We start from the raw sequence: 20773 nt of genomic DNA, 5'->3' as shown, positions 1-20773 counted from the left end.
ACGAGCGACGTGATTTCTCCAATATTTATAGTATTTATATTTGTTTACATATAATTTTCCATATATTATAATTATAATTGTAGTAGGCAAAAACAGTAGTATCGTTTAATAACAGAACAGTCGTACGACAAGTATACTAACTAAAAAGTTGTGAAAGAAGAAGAAATTGAAGGGAAATAGAGAAGAAGGATAGGGTGAGAGGGAACAAAAATGGTTTTCAAGGTTAACGAACGGTGGGTCTTCGACGCTCAAAAACAAGATTGCTGTTAGCCCTTATTTCCTTCTCTTGCGACTACGAGGGATTAGTCTTTTGCGTCGTTTCTCACAGGAAATATTAAATTTCTAGTAGGCGCGTGTATCTTTTTCTCTCTTTCATTCTCAGAATCCTACGACTATAATAACTATTATATCCTGTATAACCGCGAAAATCTCAAATTATTAAAAATATACACCCTACGGATGTATCATTATTGCGCATTATATTGTGCAGAAGTATACTCGTAAATAGATGTATTCTCGAGCTTTTCATTCTCTTTTTTTTCATTTACTTTAGGCATTATTTTAAATATCGCTAACTAGGCCTTTCCTATTATATTTGGTACCCAGGGAAGCAGCTATTAAAGTTCGCTTTAAATATTTCACGTTTTTTTTTTTTTTAAATATATCTCTAAACAGTTTTCGTCTTATTTTCATCATTGGGACAAGCTACTTGTGCATGCATATCTTTTACGGATTTTACGAGCTCACGACTCTTTCCTTTTCTTCTTTTTTTTCCTTTTTTTTTCGTTTTTGTTTTTAAACCAATTAAAACTAAAACCAATAAATAACGATTACCGATAAAACAGAGAGGATCAAGCACTGACCATCCGATGTTCTAGTAATTATCGACAATTATCCGTTAATATTTATCTTTAATATATGGTCAAGTGGTAATGCTGCATTTCCAAGTAATCAATTGTTAATAAACTGAAGTACCGTAAATATCCGAAAATTGAGAAGTTGAAAATTCGGAATTTGTACAGCCCCCCGAATGATCAATGCTCGTTTATAAATTCATTTAGATTCAATGAGAAACACAATGGAAAACTATAACGAACGATACTACTGGAACAATCTGCAATTTCTTGTAAATGCAGATTGTTACAGTCTTTTTCGACACGCACTATAGAAACGTTTATACTTCGTATAGCTTTTTTTTCCTTTTTTTTAATAGTTCGTGAACGCTTTAACAAGTTTGTGAACGCGAGTCACGTGTACATCGAACAGGAGAAATGCTAGCAAAAAAGAGTGATCCGACGAGGAATATAATCAACTGTTTCGACTATTATCACCGCTATTCGATCGCTAACTTTTTATCGTTCGAATAATATCGAGACTCGTCCCTCAAACGCATCCTATCGACGCAACATTCTCCCGTCGATAATTTCCTTTCACTCTTATCATAGCCGTTATTATCGTAACATCTATCAAAAAAGAAAATCCTTCGTCCTCTCGGAAGTTATTAAATTTCCTCCTTATAAAGTATCAATCTTTCTTCCCTCCTTTTTCTCTCGTTTTTCTTCTTTTTTTCTTTTTCTTTTCTTTTTTTTTCATAAACATTCGAATACAAATTGTAACTAATATGGTTTAAGTATCTCGAAGGTTTCGAGTAAAAGTATGTGTGCTTGGTCGTCGCTTGGTTTGCAATTTGGTTTGCGAAAAACCGTTTTCATACTACTTGTTGTATCACCGTAGCATAAAAAAATACGCAAAATATCGGGACTATCCTGGAACACGCACACCAGCAATGTTAACATTAATTAGATTAAAAAAGGTTTCATTGTTATTCGTACGCAAACTTTGCTAGCGGCTCTTTTTTTTTCTTTTTTCTTTCTTCCTTCTCTCGTTTTGAGCATCTTCAGGATCACAAATTGAGAACAGGATGATTCTCTGAGCTACGTATGTTAAGTGGTTTGATTCGGGCAGAGATCGAAATGTACAGTGTTAAAATGACGGTCTATAGACTTGGTACTAATTCATTGGTTCGCGATGGCGATGTCGGATGAAATATAAATGCTGTCACAGAAGATGATTCTTCCGGTGTTTCGGTTATTCTCGTTGCTGGGAGAAGAGAGAAGCAAGATCGCGGGTTCAGGGGAAAGATTAAACAATCCTCGCGCGTTTGCTGCTCTTCCGCTCTACAGAACGAATATTCTCCAGCTTGTTGATAGATCTTGGTGAATAGTAAACTCACGAGTAACTTATAGCAGTAATAAGTAGATAAAAATCGCTGATCGAAGATAAATGCGAGCATTGAGATTCTGAATAATTCGTAATAGAAGTAGATCGTCAGTTTACGCTGGAACAATAATTCCTTGAAAGTGTAAAAATTACAGTACGAAAGAAAAACGGGGAAAAAATAAATATAAAAAAATTATTCTCGTTGAAACTCTCTATCGATAAACGAATTATATAATATCCTATGGTAATCGTGAAATAAAATTGTTCATCTTTAACGAAACAGTCGGCCCTGCAGTAATCTTCGCTTCAAGCTAGTCTCTTCTTTACATTGACCATCGAACTAAAGAATGTATAAATTAATATATTACATGTCGACTAAATAGTAATAATAATATTAATAATAATATTAATAATAATAATAATAAAGCATATACAAAGGAGGTGCTATATAGAAGCCATGGACCAGTCCACGACGAAAAAAGAGAGAAAATATATGAACGCGTATATCGAATACTTAATTTAATACGATGGTTCTTTAATTGTTTGTGTATATATATATATATATATATATATATATATATATATATATATATATATATATATATATATGTATGTATGTATGTATATAAAAGAAAAATTTTTCTTCTCCGGTAAAGTACAAACAACAAATTCATCAAATGTACCAGAGCTTCTAACGTAAAATTGAACACGAATATCAACGAGTATTCTAATTTCTTTCGACATCGATATATCGCTAATAAAGTTTAACATATTTAAAGATCTCTAGCTACGTGCTGTCTTTCTGCGACACCTGACAAGCGATTAGCGTGGTGACGAACGTGTAAAACTTTTAAAAAAAAAAACAAAAAAAAAAAAAATTAAAAAATGATAATAAAATAAAAGAATTAACAATGTCCTTACAAAAGAAAAATTCAAACAGAATAATTCAAATTCGAAAACAAAGAGAAAAAAGTAAGAAGCGACAGATTGCTCGGACAATTAACGCACACATCTGGAACAATTATCGAACATCAAACAAGCCGTCATCTCGCTGTGATTAAAGCGCGGCACGATTCGCATCTCGTATAAAAATACACGGATCAGCGAGCAACAACGAAATTTATAGAAAAAGGGAAGCGTATTGATTAACATATCTTGTAACTGAATTACATCGATCGATACGAAGACACGTGATTCCACTAAAAAGCATTAATCCCTTTGCACCCGTACCTCGAATCTAGATGAGAACGAATATTTCCGCTATTTTCTATAATAGAATTTGTCAATTTGGTCGTTTCACGTCTCCTTCTCTCTTTCTTACTTTTGTTCTTTCTTTCTTTTTTTCTTTTTCATTTTTAATTTTTTCCCTTTTTACCGTTACTCTCGAACGAACGGTATGACAATAAAACACGAGAGAACAGTATCTCGTTAAAGCACTACGCGTTACAGACGCTCAGTCACTCGAAAACTCTTTTTCTTTTAGCTCAACCATCACAAAGAGAATATTCATACATATAAATTCGTACGTGGAAACTTAACTTTGCATAAAATTTGTCAAACAAGCTTATATAATTACATTTTTGCTTAACCCGCGTAAAAAATGCAGTTTCGCGTGCAAAGGGTCGACAACAAATCGGTCCGCGAACCCAACACACTCTGGTACATATCGTTTTAAATTAAAAGGCTCGATTAACAGAACAGCGCGAAAAGCTTTAATAAAGGGGGCATCTTTGGGAGCGATAACAATAATGGGAGAAATGATTTCTTACACGACGCGTTAACAATAACAGAAATAATTCTAATAATATATATGTATATATAGTATCGATTATAATAATAAATTAAAAGATACAAGTTACACTCGTATATCATCGAACTGTTCTGTTAACAACAGCGATTTACAAAAGAAAAAAAAAAAAAAAAGAAAAGAGACGAACGTTCCCCGTTGACTTCATTTTTTAAAAGCGTCGATCGTCAGACCGTCTTCTTTTTTTTCGTTCTATCACTCGTGTTTAATCGACTTCGTTAAATTTCACGCCTTTAACCCTTCACGCTCGACTAATCTAGGACGCATAAGAACATTAATACAGCGCCTCTTAAACAAATTTCTATAATAATAATTAAACGCATACGATAATACTTTAAAAAAGGAAAAGAAAACATGGCAGAACGTCCAATAATGTTCGCTGCGTGTTGCTACACGTATTTAGCATCGAAAATTTGATCGTACATACGTTCATTGAAATTGGACCATCGATTTCTCCATTTAAAATTACAATTTAGTCGATTTCCTACCACTTACGGTGAACGTATATAAAATACTGAGATTCGCTTCCTCTCGTATAGAACAATTACTCAAACTAAAATTAAATACTTGTTCTCGTATGGAAATCAGGAGAAAGCAATGATAAGCACATGTCTCATCTTTGCTAGTTTTGGTATTACTTCACGCTTAAATAGGAGGATTTTACAATGAATGAGACAATTAAAAATGGAAACAGCCTGAAAGCCTGTTTAGGTCCAAAGATGAGTCTTTTAATAACTGCTGAATCGTTCAGCATAAGTATGATCGAGTCGTTCAGAAGTCATATTGATTAACTCCATAAATGAAAAAATAACAGAAAACAATGGTACTGCAGAAGCCATTTCTTAAATTTATCTTGGTGTTTTTGGTATTGTTTAAAAGATAGAGTTGATCAGATGGCTTCTAAGAGGCGAACTTCTTAAGACAAGCGATATTTCAATATCTCCGATATTCGCATAATATTTCAATATTATAACGAGTATTAATTTTTGGAATTTTAAAAACTTTTGACCAGAAAAGCCTCAAAACAAATAAAAACACAATTCCGACAACGTAAGATTGATTAACAACGTATTAGATCTTAAAACATGTTTCTCTGTAAAAAAAAACAAAAAATTTAGCTTATCATACTCTTGTCCTATAGTATCCATATTTAACACAGGAATCTAAAAAGAAAACAAATAAAAAGGACAAAACGTACATCAGAAAAGTTCGAACAAACGTTGAGAGCAAAGGGTTAGACGCAATGATCGTTACAACGAACAGTTCACTAGAATACATCATATCTGATCATGACGCGATTGCAAAGACAATTAATTCAATTATTCAACGCGGGAGGGAAAAGTTGACAAAACGCTTCCATAAATATTACTTTAATATCAATGAAGGGAGGGCCTAGTGGCTCTCTGTTTTAGCCTAGCTAAAAGCGCCTGCTCCCCATCGTCTTCTGTCTTCGATAACATCCCTCGAAAACTCTCCGATCTGTACTTGTCCCTTAAGAACGTTCTTCTCTCTTCTTTGTACTTTTCTATCCTTTCTCTGCACTGGGGATCGCCCAAGTCTAAACCACCTAGGTTCTTTAGATGCGTTTTATCGGAATTAGCCGAGGAACTGTTCGACGATCCTGTTCCAACGTTAGGTGTGGAACTGTGCTGTGCGTCCTCCGTAGCCTGTTTCACAGGTAGAGAAGCTTCCTCCGACATTTTGTTAAACTTTGCCTCGTCTAACGATCTACTAAGAGACGCTCGTGTCGCTCTTGCGTGACGAGCTCTCAAACACGGCGGTAGATGTTGAGTATTATTCACCGGTGGCTCTTCCGATTTTCCCCGAGCAGAATCCAGTTCCTGCCTCATCTTTCTTTCACGAACTATCTCCCTACCGATCTCAGAATCGAAGCTTCTTCGATCTTTATTATTCTCTGTTTCGTATCTTCTTCGCGGAGGAACAGACAAGTCACCCACGATGCCTCCAGATAATCTTTGCAACGCCAACTCTTGAAGTATAGCGGCCGTATCTCGAAGAACGATAGAATCATCCACTGGAGAAGATGCATTCGAGAAAGTACAAGATGAGTTTAAAGATGTTGGCTCGGATGCACCTTCCGGGGGATGAGCTATCTCACTGGGCTCGGCAGCATTTTCCGATGGTATTACTACTTCTATGTGCTCTTGCAGTTGACTGTTCTTCACGTTGTTACATTTAGAAGGATCCTCAGTACGTGTAGGGAACTGCTTGTGTTGCTGACTGTTCTGAGCTGATTCCTTTGGTGAAACGTATTCGAAGCTTTGGCACTTTTCTGGCTTTTGACTCTGACTGCGTTGCTTATTATCCGTATTGGCCAAAGACAGATCCAGATCCTGGCTCTTCTTTGTTTGATTAGAGAACGAACGGCGATCGTTTGCTTGGAATTGTGGCTTCTGATGTAGCTGCAAAGAACGTCGAATTTCTTTCTGTTGAAAGTCTGAGTGGCTTTTCGAAGAGCGTTGAGAGCTTTCGAAGGTCTTCTCTTCTACCACAGCTTCTTCCTTTGCTGGATTCTCGTTCCTGTTGAAAGCTTCGGTGTTGTCTAGTTGCGAATAGCAGGCGGTGATCTCGTGCTCCATTTCGCTAGATTTCTGGTTCATGCGAATGTCCGTCATACTAACGGTGCGAATTTTCTGATTTCCATTATCCTGATCGTGTATGGGCGAGTGAACGATGTTTGAATAATTATTGCCAGAGTTGACCATCCCGAAACTCGTTTGGTCCTCGAAAGCTCTAGAAGTCCTCTGCGCGGTGATGTGTTCCTCGAGGTCTCTGTTGTCGGCAACGTCAAATGTCATCTCGGCAGATTCTTGAGGAAGAACGGGACTTTCGGTTAAATCACTGACACCGATGCACGATGTATCTGTGTCTACTGTTGAGCCCATAGTGAGATCCAAGGAAGTTCTGGAAACGTTCTCGGACATGGATCTCAGTTGCGGTGCATCAGTCGCGATCGCGTTATTCACGGTGCCTTCCAAAGGATCTTTCGAACTGCTCGACTCGCTCGTCGGTGTCGTGATCGAGCCCGTAGTCTCGACTATCACCCATTCGCCAGAATCGTTGGTATTCGATATCATCTGTGACGTTTCTGTGTTGGTGAATATCTTGTCGGAGTTATCACAAATCACAAAACCGGAATCGGGCAAGTCCTCGATAGTCTGCTCGCATGACATCGGAGAATCTAGATCGGTGGCGCTAGATAGTGGCAGTCCTGGCAATTCGTTTCTGTGTGCGTTTGAATTTCCAGCCATGGCATCGTCGTGCTGCGAACCGATCGATTTGTTGGTCGGTGCATCGTGTTTTCTCACGTCCAACGTGTCTCTGTTGTCACTGTGAGATTTATTATCGTCAACGGAACAGGAGCTCGATCTATTTCCTACGTCTTTACACGGAGACATGGTTACTTTACTAGATTCTATCTCGCTAGGATGAGACATTAACCTATCGCAAGGTGTCATGTCTTGGTCGACTACGTCTGATACAACTAGGTTCGATTCCTTCGAAGTCTTTTGAGCCTTGGAAGACTCTTTATCATCGTACAAATCTACATGTTTGTCGTATGTCATTATCCTCTCGCAGGACTTAGCGTTACTCTGTCCTTCTAAGTTTACGGATAACCTATGACTAGGGTCGGATGATTTATCGGAAGACACGCTAGTTCTGTTCAATTTGTTCGCGTTGCTTTGTTCTTCGTCGATCTCTAAAGGTAAAGTGAAACTTCGAAAACTTATCCTAGGACTGTTAGCTGGTACAGGTGATGTAGAATGCGGTGTTCCATGTAGCGTGGCGGGTGTGAGTGGGGTTGAAGCTTCGGATAATAATGGAAGGTACCCTGGTGTTGGCAAAGGAGATGGGGTATCCATACTGTGAACATCTGCAGAAACCATCACCTGTAAACGTGCGTTAAATATATCGATCAACACCAATATCACAATCATATCTACAAAATTATAGAAATATATAAATATATAAAGACGTGTAAAATATCATTTACCTGATCAGGACTTTGGCTATCAATGAAGCGCAACTCAACGTCGCACTGCAGTCTTTCCTCTAATCGCGATCTCTTTCTCTTGGATCCACCGGTGGCAGCGGTATTTTGTGTTCCTTCCGTCCTCTGACGTCTTGGTGATGCTTCTACCGACGCCACTCCGCCACTCTCCTCCTCCGAGAACATTCTCATCTCTCGTTCCTCCAAGTCGAAATTAAGCTGAATTTCCGACAGATCCAACGGCGACGATGTATTCGGTGCGTCCGCTAAATGATCGAAATACGAATCATGCGAAACCGATCGACTATGTCCGCAAGGTCTAGCTGGTGGTGGTCCAAGCAGAGGACCTAAACTGTCCTCACCGTCCAAGCTGTCTGCGCTTTTCACCGGTCTTAATCGTCGTAAGGAGTTTAAGGAACTTGGCACCGTTTCTGTTTGAGGTGGCGTGCCAACTTGTCTTGTTTTTCCTCTGGCACCCAAGCCACCTCGTCCGAATAAAGCTCTCCAGTTCAATGAGGGTGAACGTTTCGAGCCGTTTCTCTTTCGCGGTAATTCTATGACCGTATGGTAATGTAATGGTAACCCGGCTGGACCAGCGCCCACTTCCACGTAATCAGGCTCGCCTCTCAAGCTTCGATTTCGAGCCTCTTCCAAACTAAGCAATCTCGCCGGCGTTGTAATAGCTAGCGATTTCGGCCGCCCAACTGGACCGTCTCCGAAAATTAATTCGGCGTAACAGACTAAAAACTCTGTGACCACAGCCTGCACACCGACACCCTGCAACGCTGCTACACCCCCAACCTCTAATTCCTTGCATCTTAGAAGGTTTGGAGCCCAAACAATGGCAACGTTACGTGGTGTCATACCGGTCTCCGCTCCTCGAGCTGCCACTCTCACTAAATGACGCATCAGATACTCTAAGGTTCTGAAATCCAAAATACATATAGTGTTATAAAAATAGTGTTAGAATTATTTATGATTTCAAGTTGCACGTGTATTTCAAAATTGTAACAGTTGAAAATGATCCAATCTTAAAGGAAGAAGATGAAAAATCACAATAATCATATTTGTCTCCTACAGTCTATTTCTTTTACCAACATTATGTATCTCATATTAGTAATTATCTTGCAGAGCTTCCAAAACATAATTTTTCGCTTTGCCCGACAACTTATTGAGTTGTATCGCTTTTGAAATACATGTACCATACTAAGGGAAAAGGGAAAGCCAGGTCTTTTTATCCTGTGCGTTACCTGTAGTGCGGTGGTGGTAATTTTCTAACGGTATCCCTCATCCGCCTTAATCTTTCCGCGTCGGTGTTAGCTTGAACCGCACTAACGAAAGTAGAATAAAGCTGGTATGTACAGAGTGGATTCGGTAGTTCTCTGAAGTACATTTTCAACAATGACGCTACAGAATGAATATCTTGTAAAATACTTTCATCGGAATGCAATGCAGGAACACGATCCTCGTCGAACGCGTTTCGTAATCTCTGAATGTTCGATGTCACGCCGCTTAGACGATATATACCGTCCACTAAGCCATGATTCTCGATGAATTCAGCGCAACACGTTAAAACGGTAGGCACTATAAACAACATGGTACATTGTACAATTGTTAAACCGTATACGATTAGTGATTTACAATGGCTCATGGAAATATTCGAACACTTGTCATAGGAAACTTTTATATACACGTATATACTTTGTGCGTTATGAAAGATATTTTGATATCTCATTAGCGCTTTAATTAGATCTGACTATCACGATTATATAAATACATAAATTTTTTAAGCAATTTGAAAATGCATATAGTAATTACATTCATGAGCTATTGTATATCAATCTCAATATAAAATATTTGTGTATATATACCATCTTGACCAGAATTTAAAAGATGTTCCCCTAAATCACAACCAAATACACGTTCCTTCAGGATTCCTGACTGCTTTAATCGTCTCCTAGACGGTCTATTCAATATGAACGATCTGAAAAAGGCGATTAGCTTTCCGTGCTTTCTAAGCACCGGTTTCACGGGTAACTTTGATCTAACTGTCGTTGACACGGTCAGATGCCGTGGTACTTTATCCCCGATCACAGCCACACATTCGGCTGGGAAAAAACCGACTGCAAATCCGTGCTTCCCACGCCACCAAGTACTTTCCCCTGGAGGAGGCATATCTATTACAGAAATCATGTCTCCAACCTGAAAATCATCAATATTTTCACATTAAATTTATCAACTTGTTATATAATTTTCTTTTTCTTTTTACTATTCAAACTCGTACTATTGGATCATGCAATTTAATATTACATTCTGTCACGATCATCTTTCATTTCTAAATCAGATGCTAACCAGAGATTCATCAAATTTCTGAAATATTACAACAGCCACTCTACTTTGCGTATTTTATATATTTTTGCCTATTATGAACGTTCTGTGTATTTTTATACTTAACAGTTTCTCACAAATGAATAACGATCCGCGGTCTACTTACTAGTATATATTGTAATTTTTTTATCAAGTTGAAATAATACCTGAAAGGAGATTTCATCCGGTGCCTGAGCCACGTAAGGTCTAACTGCATAAGCCGCGGCTACTGCGGGAGTATTAATGGGACATGAATCTGACTCTGGCACGAGGATTCTTCTTCCTCTATTATCTAGCTGCAACCAATTTAACACAGGACCGCAATTTAGGCCTTCGTGATTTAACTGCGAGAACCTATTCAAATAGTCCCTCAGTATATCACAGGTGTTCTTTGGCCGTGTATCTGGAAGCTTTGTTAAGGAAGAGAACTTCCTGTCAAATATGCAGCGATGCAATTGCTTGTCAAACATAACAAAATTATCATAAGATCGTTGCAGCGTCCAGCATGCGTCCCCGGATGTTACTCTGACCGCGTAGCTGTCGGAATCATTGGTACCTTCGCTAAGCGAAACCTGCAAAACCAACGTATAACTATTTAGTCTTATTTAGACGACGGATCTGAAAAACACGCGTGCCGTGTCTTTTGAATCCGCCGTTTCTTCTTTTTCTTTCTTTTTTATTTCTTTCTTTTTTGGCCCATCATCGATACCAGACGAATATCATTATCTCTTTTGTAGAACGTATGACTGATTATAACAGTTGGGGACATTTAATATTCAGTAAATAACGATACATTGAATTTTTTATAGAATAAGCATAGTTAATCGAATGTGAAGAAGAAAAAATGGGATCTTTAAAATATTGAAAGAAAGTTGACTAAACGTAAGGATTGATAAACAAAGAACTTGGGTATTTTAATGTATTCAATGCTTAAGAATTATTCAAAATATAAATGTATATATTTATGAATAAATATGTATTTATATTTATATCTTGAATAATTCTTATGGAATGAGTACATTAAAACTGTCTATGATATACGTAATGATTAACAGCTTTAGTTAGAAGTTCAGGTAAGGAGATAATATTTTTAAATGAAAATTTGGCCAAGATTGGAGGATGGAATTGAATAGCTTAAGGTTAATTCGAATGTAACTGACCTCCAAGGAACTGAGTTCAACATGTTCGTAATGAAAGTGGGCACACTCGTCCAACTTTGGAAACCGTGCTATACTGCTCATGTTGCTGCCAGAACTGACTGGTGTACTGAAATCGTCCGTTCGATTACATCCTAATCCCTGCGTTCAATAAAAATTTTTACGATTTTCTATCGATTCTCGCAATCATACTGTGTCTTTTAACGCACTGAAGGTCAACAGTAATTAAAATAAATACATCAAAAATCAAGCAGAATTTGTGAAACAAACGTTTTCTAGGTTTCTTTGAAACTTCGCCAAGATCTCGAAGAAGGAAACTTCTACAAAAATTCTGTAAAATCCTACGTCTCAATGCGTTAACGTATATTGTACTTAACGTTTGTACAGCGATCCACGAAAATGTACGGGCAACTAGCGTAAACATTTTTTTATATATAATAAATATGTGAAACTATGCGCGTGATATATTCAAAAAATGTTTCGACAAATTTTCAGATATTTTCATCGACCACTGTACGTATATAAAAAGTAGTTTAAAGCAAAGTGTCATTGGAATTGATTTCACAAAAAGTACGCATTATTTACTGACAAATCACTACGCTGCACGACGTAAATAACTCTATTATATATTTAACCTAATTTATATTACGAAAGAAAAAGAGGGAGAGAAAGGAGAGACAGAGAGAGAGAAAATTTTCTAAAATTACACAAAGGCAAGATTTGTGCCAAAGCAACGGTGGCAAAATATTTTCTCAGCGTAATGTCAAAAATAATATGCCGTTGCTACTGAGAAATGAGAACCGTGACACCGAGTTATTCGAATAAACTTATTATGTAAGTACGAACGGTTTAAACGAGTTTCGCTGCATTGCGTTCAACGTTAGCAGAATATGGAGGCAGTCTGTGAAGGCAATTGAAGGAAGACGGTTAAAGATGAATCATCGTGTGTCGAGAAGATAACTAACGAGGGGAGAACACGACATCGGTTCACCGATTTGGTTCAAATTTTGTCCCGTGGGTAGGCCAAATTCTTTGGTAAATATCAGGTTTAATGGCTCGGTAATGGTATCGTTTTATTAAATCATCGTTCCGGGTGTGTCCTAAGTAGGTGCCAAATTTCGCCATCCCAATCGATAACCCAAACGTGGTACACGGTGCCCTCGTAAATGGGAAACTCACTTATTTACGAGCTAACGAACAAGCTTTTCCCAATATGGTTAGACCGTGTAAATTTTCCAATTACCAACTACGAGATAAATCGTTAATTTACCGAGTTCCAAATCTTACGACTGTTTAACTTACTAATTTTCCAGTTTATCGATTGAACAAATTTTCCGCTTGCTAGGTCCTTGAATGTTCAAATTTCATGAAAAAAATTCTCTTTCAAATATTCAATCGTGAAAAGCTTACACGCGCAACTTTTCGAATCGCTGTTACGCGAGTATGTAGCTTGATTTACGTGACTCTTTAACAACGCGATTACGGACGTGTTAGTTGCAATTAACGCTTTCAGAATTACATAGAATTTGCCCGGTGAACAGATCAGAAACTTGTCTGATCGCCGTAATGCTTAATTACAGGAAACTTTCAAGCAATTTTAAGATCGAATAAGCAGATACTCCTGCTCTCGAGGAATGTTTCATTTCCATGAAATCACTATCTACTGCCAGTATAATCTAATTACTACATCGAATTACATCTTAAATACTAGAAATTCCAACATTTTTACAGATACCATATTAAATGAAATAGATGTTAAAATATTCCGATAAGATCGATCAGATTTAAGAAGATAGATATTAAGCGCGGCACTTGTTCCAAGTAAATTATGTTATATGAAGCTTTCGAAACGCGAGGAAAAATCGGAAGTCGAGCCAAGACTTTCAACGAAGGGTACAAGGGACTTCCTCTTTAACCGCCGAGAGAAGTGGTAGAGTAGGCTTTCAATTATAAGAGCGCTATCAATTATTTCGTTTGTTCGACGAGTTTACGTCTCGTTGGTCACCAACTGGTTTCAACCTACCAATACCATTCGATAACAAAAACCGACGACGCTTTTCAAAATTCCTCTGTCGATTTCAATGCATTTCGTCAAATCGTTTCAATAACTTTACCTTTGTAAACGTGGAATTTCTCATAGAATAATTCAATTGCTAATCGCCAACTGCTTGAGTTGAAATTCTTATACGCTTCACAGATGAGAATATTACGTGTACATTAGAATTGTGTGTATTAAAATTGTTTCTTTATAATTAAAAAGAAAGAAGTAGAAACGGTACCTTTATCAGGATGTTCTGTTCGAACGATCGAAAGAAACAAAGGGAAATAATTAGAAAAAGAAGACTCACGTGCCAACAGAATAATAATAATAATAGAATGTTGAGAGGAAAAAAGAAATACAGATTTTTGTATGGTGACATTTCGATCTTCTTCTTTTCTCCTCCTCCAATAGAATATACGACTATGAATAACAACCGGAAGGAAAAACAAAAGTAAAAAATAAAAGCAAAAAAATGAAAAAAAGAAGGAAACATTTTATATGGAACAAGATGTATGTAGATTTTTTTATGGCAACAGTTTGATCTGCGTTATTTATTTTTCTTCTTTTTTTTTCTCTCTCTCTCTTTCGTTTCCTTGAATGGAATAAGTATCTGTGTCGTTTTATGGAGCATGCGGTGGTACGTGCACTTGAACGAAACAGTTTCAGAGAGAAGGAGATCGCAGTGCGGAGAGTATCGACAAACGAGTGCAACTTGTCTTATTTGGGTCATTGTATTTTTTGGCAACGTCGAGGCAAACATCAGAGCTTCTCTATACGTATAAGTCGAGCACTGTTCTCTCCCTGCTGGATCTGGCAATCGCTGGGAAACGATCGTTCCGCGCTGCCTCCTGCTTTACGCTTCTTTAAACCTGATTTTGTTGCCAATCCGACTCACAGTTCCTCTCTAATTCTCTGTAATTGCAAGTATTATCTATATAGAATACTCCTGATCGAGCATAATCCATCGATATCCATTCCATCATTTTCTCTTCGGTTTTATAATCTGCTCGTTTAACGAATCGTTTAATACGCTGCAATACAAGCGAACGTTTTACTTGCAATTTTTTCTGCTCGATCGAGTATCAATCGTGGTTCACCAAGGCGGAAAATTCTAACATTTAAGGCGAGCATTGTTTGTAAACGAAGACAACAGGAGAGACGCGTACGATAAGCAATTTTTTGCAATCCTCGAGTAAACTCGGTGATTTATGCGTAAAATTGCGAAATGTTTATCAACGCCATCGGTAGGTTACGCGAATTCTCGTTCGCTGAAATTTCTCGAATCCCTTTCAACGCTTTCAAAGAGACAAAGATCCCATCGCGACAATCTTCGTTCGGTCGGGCTTAGACAATTGTTTTCGATAGAGAGGAAAGCTCCATTGAAATTCAAGGACGAGGAGAGAAGAAACTGCTGTTTCGTTCAAAAAGAAATCCTTTCTCCGCCGGGGAAAGGAAAAAAAAGAAAAGGACAGGAAAATACGATTTCTATAACGACGACGAAGTGAAATTTTCACAAGATTTCTATACTCGTAATTGAACGCGACACGAGAGATGGGTTCTCTGGGGCTCGTTATTCGATTCATAATTTCCTACGCGTTCGAGATACGTTGATAGATGCAGAGGGATCTGGAATATAATGAAATTGGAAAATTGCATTCTACGAAGGAGAAAAAGCGCTGGAAGCGGCATTAGCGCGCGTTTTGCGATCGATAAACATCAAGGAATTTATAACGCGAAACATCCAAGCAGCTGCAGTTCCTCTCCTCCCTGTTAGTAGGTCAACGAACTTTTTGGCAACATTAAGCAAACATTACGAATGCTACGTACTGCGTCTACTCTACTTCCATCGTGCTATGCGCGATGTTCTTCGATAAATCGTGAAAGAAACTATCCAACGTACGATTCGAAACTAACGATTCCTTGCCGCCCTTCCTATTATTATATTGCTGTTCCTCTCGTCGGCGATCTCTTTTTATAAATAGTTACAAATAGCTACAAACGTATATTCGTCGATTGTTTGACACACTTTTTCAATTGGCTGGGAAATTACTGAAAATGCATAGATGTATTTTCATCTCTTCTCTTACTTTCTTCCCTTTTTTCTTACACAAGTAAACGGCGTGAGATCGCGTTTATACGCTTATCTGGTGAGATATTTATAAGCGATATGCCCTAAACGATTATTTGTATTTCGTTCTGCATAAATAAATGAAATGGATGATATATTTGTGCTCGATAGCGCGAGATAATCGCAGTCGCCTGGGATAGCGGCAAATGATATTTAAATTTCTTTAACGATAAACATATAACAAAAAGAACACGTCAGCTATGATACTTGTAGTTTGCTCGTTCTTCTTTTTATAATTTTACCATTCTGTTGTGTTAGTTACAATTACATCGAGTAAGATAATTATTATTACAAATGGCTTGCAATCTATGGAGTTTACTATTGGTATCTTATCAAAGTTTGCTAACAATTAGCAAAATCATTTTAATTAACTAGAGTTTCATTTAATAAATTTAATGCTGCAATTTCGATCTTGCAGTTTTCTTTTCTTTAACCCACGTTCTTTTGTCTTTATTCCAATTTCACATCCTATATATAAATATATATATATGGATGATGGTATATGGATGATTTGTAAAAAAGAAAGAAGAAAGGACAAAAAGGGGAACGAAGAAAATATCCAACGTCTAATAAACATTCGTCGTAAGAAGGATCAATGCAGGAAGCTGTTAACGATATTATCTTGGCCGATCGGAAGAGAAGACATGGACGGAGGATTTTGAAGAAACTGAAATGCGGAATTTGAAAATAGTTTGGCAAAAGGTGGGACGACTGGTTAGGGTAGGGATGGGATCGATGCGCGGTTAAATCGTACGAGGTCACCAATTTCTCTGGAGCGCAGGATCGCGGGAAAATTTATTTGGAAACGTCCATGGAAACAATCGCTAGAAGCCATGCGAACCGAAGCATAAATCTTATCTGTTAGAGATCTCTATACACGGTAAAAAAATCTATAGGATTAAAGAGTGACAGAATTGGAAGGCAACGAAATTCAGATAAATCGATCGGATAGATTGCACGTACAAATAATCATTATTTAGAACTAAAGATACATCTGATAAGAAAAATCTACTTTCGTAACACGTAACAAAGCGGTCGATTAATAAGATTCCTAGCAAGCTGGAACTGAAAATAGAGAAGGTCTTTGGTCAATCGCAATGTCGATCAGATCGGATTATTTAAAATTATTATCTAAATCCAAGATGACACATTGTCGGATACGTAATCTACTTCCGTAAGTGAAAAAAAACAAAGTCTCGGATCGATAACGTCATCGACAGGCTAAGAAAAGAAAACGTATATCTAAAGGGGAAATATTCTTCGATCAAATAGAAATCTGATCGAAAACGGATCAGATTGTTCGATACGAGATTGCTAAATAAAATGAAAGTTCTGGATTAACAACGATTAGAAGAATCAACAGATTGGAAACAAAAGTGGAATGTGGAAAAAAGTTGGTCAAGTGGATGGAAGGTTGATTAGAGAGCAGATTATGTAAAGCTGAATTATTATTTAAAATCAAAGGTACATTATTAGATGCAGAGTCTATTTTATATTAATTAATACATACTATCGAACCATGTAATAAAGTCTTGGATGAACACATTCTCAACAGGCTGGAAGCAAAAGATGAAAGATGAACAAGTTGTCCGATGAAATTCAAGGTTGATTAGTGGCTATAAAAACGAGAAGGCAAGGCCGTTTGACGTTCTTCGAGGGAAACGCTATCAGAGAAATTATTAGGCCATGCGGGGAACGGGTAAAGAAAGTTAGAGCAGAGAGCGTCGTGATTCGATTATCTATGAATCAGGACAACCCAAATGGGGCAGAAACGTAACAAGGACAGCCGCATAGGACGAGTCCATTAAACGTGCCTGTACAAAAGCAATATTTTATTATATACGAGTAAACAAAATAATCATATATTTCGATCATTACCATAATAACGATAATAATCAGATCGCAGACCGAAAAATCAATTATTACATGATAAACTCGTTCTGGAATGATGAAACTGAGCGGAAAGATGGATCATTAAAAAAGGGAAAAAAGCAAATAAACAAACAAACTCATCCTTGAAAACCGCAGGATCTCGGCTAATATTGACACGATCAAGCAAATTAATTCGAGTTATAAGGACAAACAACGAGCCAAACCAAATGGAAAGATCGATTATTGGAACGTAAATTCGTCGTTGAACGATAAAACCAAGCGAAAAGATCGGTTAACGAAAATGTTAGATAAAGTTCGTGATGGAAATCACAGGATAATATTGTCAGGTGTATCGTGCGGTGGAAAGGTTTACATACTTCGTCAATATACAAGGTACAGAGAATCTCAACCACGATATAACAAAGGAAACAAAGAAATACGAACTAAAGAAAGCGGTATAAGAAACGATGGAAAATTAGAGACACTACCTGAACGCTGCCCAAGAAAATTTCGATAAACCGATACGAGATCCTCAAACACATCGGAAATCTTGTCGACCATCTATCGGTCTGCTATCCATGGAAATAATCGGCACAGTGTTGCTTATATTTCACGCTCCTTCATCTCGTGAAAAATTCAGCACGTGTTTTAAACAACCTCCATAGAAAATCCTCTTTGTGTCAATAAACTGTCCTCGAAAACAGATAACCTTTGTTTGCAATAGGAAACCGTCTTCGGAATAGATAACTTTAGAATGGATAACCGTCTCGATCGCCTGTCGAGAAGCCGACGAGAGAGAGAGGTCGGTGGACGTGGAACGAGAGACGATTTGGTCGACGAGACGGAAAAACTACCTCGAGACGGCTGGAACAGCTGGCACAGCTGGCGAGGAAGACGCGACGCATAGCGTCGCGAGCCAGCACGAACGTGAACGTTCGACGAGACGTCGGGACGAGGCCTGTCGGACGGCACAGCGGCGTCTCTCTCGTTGTGTGTTCGTCGAACAGAGCGGCGAGTCGACGCGGAGGTGGGAACGATTGGCGGCTCGGCTGGTGGCGGCGGTGGCACGGCCGAAGGACGACGCGATCGTCGACGATGACGTCGTGGTAAGCGGTCGAACGCGACCGCGGAGGAACGCGACGAGGGTTTTAGCCACCGCGACTCCAGCTGCCTCGATTCCATGCTCGCGTACGAATCCCAAGTGCTTGGTCGACGTCGAGGGGACGGGGGAAACTGGGTCACGGAGTCACCAGCCAGCCTCCGCATCGCACACAGGGACACCAAGGATCCCGAGGAGCCGTGCGCGACCCTGCGATCGCGCAACTCTCCTCTCTCATCTTCTCTCATGCCCCTTCTTCGCGCGAGACGACGTAGTTGCTGCCGCGCATGATTTACGATTCCGAATGAAGATACGTACGGAGGATTATTGGTGTTCCTAGGTAAACTAGTGTACGGTGATGGAATAAGAAATTGGGCATTTTCGAACAATTGCTGTGGTGTATTTAACGAGGGAGAGACGGTCGAGTCGGGCTACGCTGGTGCGATAGTGCGGATTCGTTAAACGTACACGTTGCAGTAACTCGATATTGGAATACTCGTAGAGATCATTTACGAACATCTTATGCGCGTTGTACGAAAGATTTTGGAAGCTGCTACATAAAACGAGATATTTAGCGTGATGAATATTCTCGTTGCGAGAAGCGCGAGAATAATATCCAATTGTTGAGAAATATAGAGTTAACGGGTTATAAATTCGTATAATCTCCTTTTTCACAATTTTATTAATCGTAGTTCGGTCAATCGTATACTTTATAAAATGTACATGTTCATCTGTTTCGTTAGGAAACGTTTTATCGTTACGATTGCCACTCGATACTAGAAAGAAGCGGCGAAATTGACGATTGCGTCGAATTTGACAGAGCGAAAATTAAGGGAATAACTCGATCAGACAGGTGATAACTTTCTGATATCGTAATAAAGTGGTTTTCAAATAGCGTAATATGTTTCTTGAAACGCATCCTCCAGGGGAACTTTCTATTTTCTTCACGCAACGTTAGGCGACTGGAATAGCCGATTACTTTCATCACGTGATCATTCGCGCGTTACCATCGGTATTCATTTGCCACGAAAAACACCGGTAGTTTGTGCGAACGACGTTATCTTTCTTCCCTGTAGCTACGTACGTGCTACGACTCTATCCGAAAGCAGCTTGATCAAGCATAAATCGGCGTACATCTTACCTAGTTTGCGATCATCGTACTCATCCCAGTAATTCAAGCTTAATGGAACTCGATTATTCATCGGTACCGAAGAAAGTACGTTTCCTCCTTCATACCTCATTCGCTGCTCTAATCTTTATCGATATTTTATATTTAATGAAATTTCCTTCGATGCTTTAACGATCGATCTAATTTCCAGCGTAACTCTTGCGTAACATAATTTTTGTTATATTTATAATTTGAAAATAGATATAATATATATATACACATAATAGATATATTCGTATCTATGTACAAGCGCAAAATGCGCAAGTGACCGATTCACTCATCAACGCCCAGCCCAAACCGCTGTATCTGGAAACGTGAAATTTGGGCGGTACACTTCTTTTATGACACAGACACGATGTAAGGAAGAATTTTGGGAGATACGAACCCTAAAGGGTTAAAAACGGGGTAGCATTTATTTTTCTAGGATATCCATACGTCAGGAGTTGCTGAAATTAAGGAACATGTGTTTCAGCCTTTTTCGAAGTTCAACCCTTACGAAGATGAAAATTCGAAGGAGCATTCGAATTGTTCGTTAAATATAAATAAACACGGGTTTCAGCGTTTTTCGAGATTCAGCCCCTAAATAGCGTTTGGACAGAGTGAAGGTCTGAGAGAAATTCGAATATTTAGAAAGTGAAAATCAAAACGGAGTGATAAGTAATTAAAGAAATAAATAAATATGTATATTACGCGCTAGCGGTTAACATGCATGGCGTCAGTGTCGGGCCATAGTATCAATGTCAAAAGATCATCACAGCTGAATATTAATCGTATACTTACGTGATAAAATTAAAAAATTAACGAAGAATAAAGGTTGATCGGTCTGGGCGTCAGAAAATCAATCATATCCTCGTATCATTGAGGCATCAATGGAATCGACTGCGAAAGAACTTCCTGGAGCG

At 38.4% G+C, this 20773-nt stretch overlaps 1 protein-coding gene across 9 annotated transcripts in view; it reads right to left on the bottom strand.

Moving 5' to 3' along the window:
- Positions 1 to 10: 10 nt before the first annotated feature.
- The window catches only part of LOC100646797 (GTPase-activating protein CdGAPr), a 37868-nt gene continuing 17105 nt past the window's right edge, over positions 11 to 20773 (bottom strand). For 4 of the 9 annotated variants that reach the window (XM_003399841.4, XM_020865860.2, XM_020865853.2 and 1 more), the window contains 6 exons: positions 11567 to 11704; positions 10574 to 10978; positions 9911 to 10241; positions 9290 to 9623; positions 8043 to 8964; positions 11 to 7938 (listed from right to left, as the gene is read on the bottom strand). In XM_003399841.4, coding sequence (XP_003399889.1) covers positions 5404 to 7938; positions 8043 to 8964; positions 9290 to 9623; positions 9911 to 10241; positions 10574 to 10978; positions 11567 to 11704 — 4665 coding nt within the window. In that variant the 3' untranslated portion in view covers positions 11 to 5403. The other 5 variants (XM_020865859.2, XM_020865857.2, XM_048410894.1 and 2 more) reach the window with 5 other exon arrangements.

This window comes from Bombus terrestris, chromosome 12 (genome assembly GCF_910591885.1).
Source record: "Bombus terrestris chromosome 12, iyBomTerr1.2, whole genome shotgun sequence".
Taxonomy (NCBI): Eukaryota; Metazoa; Arthropoda; class Insecta; order Hymenoptera; family Apidae; genus Bombus; species Bombus terrestris.
This window is presented reverse-complemented; position numbering and strand designations above follow the sequence as displayed.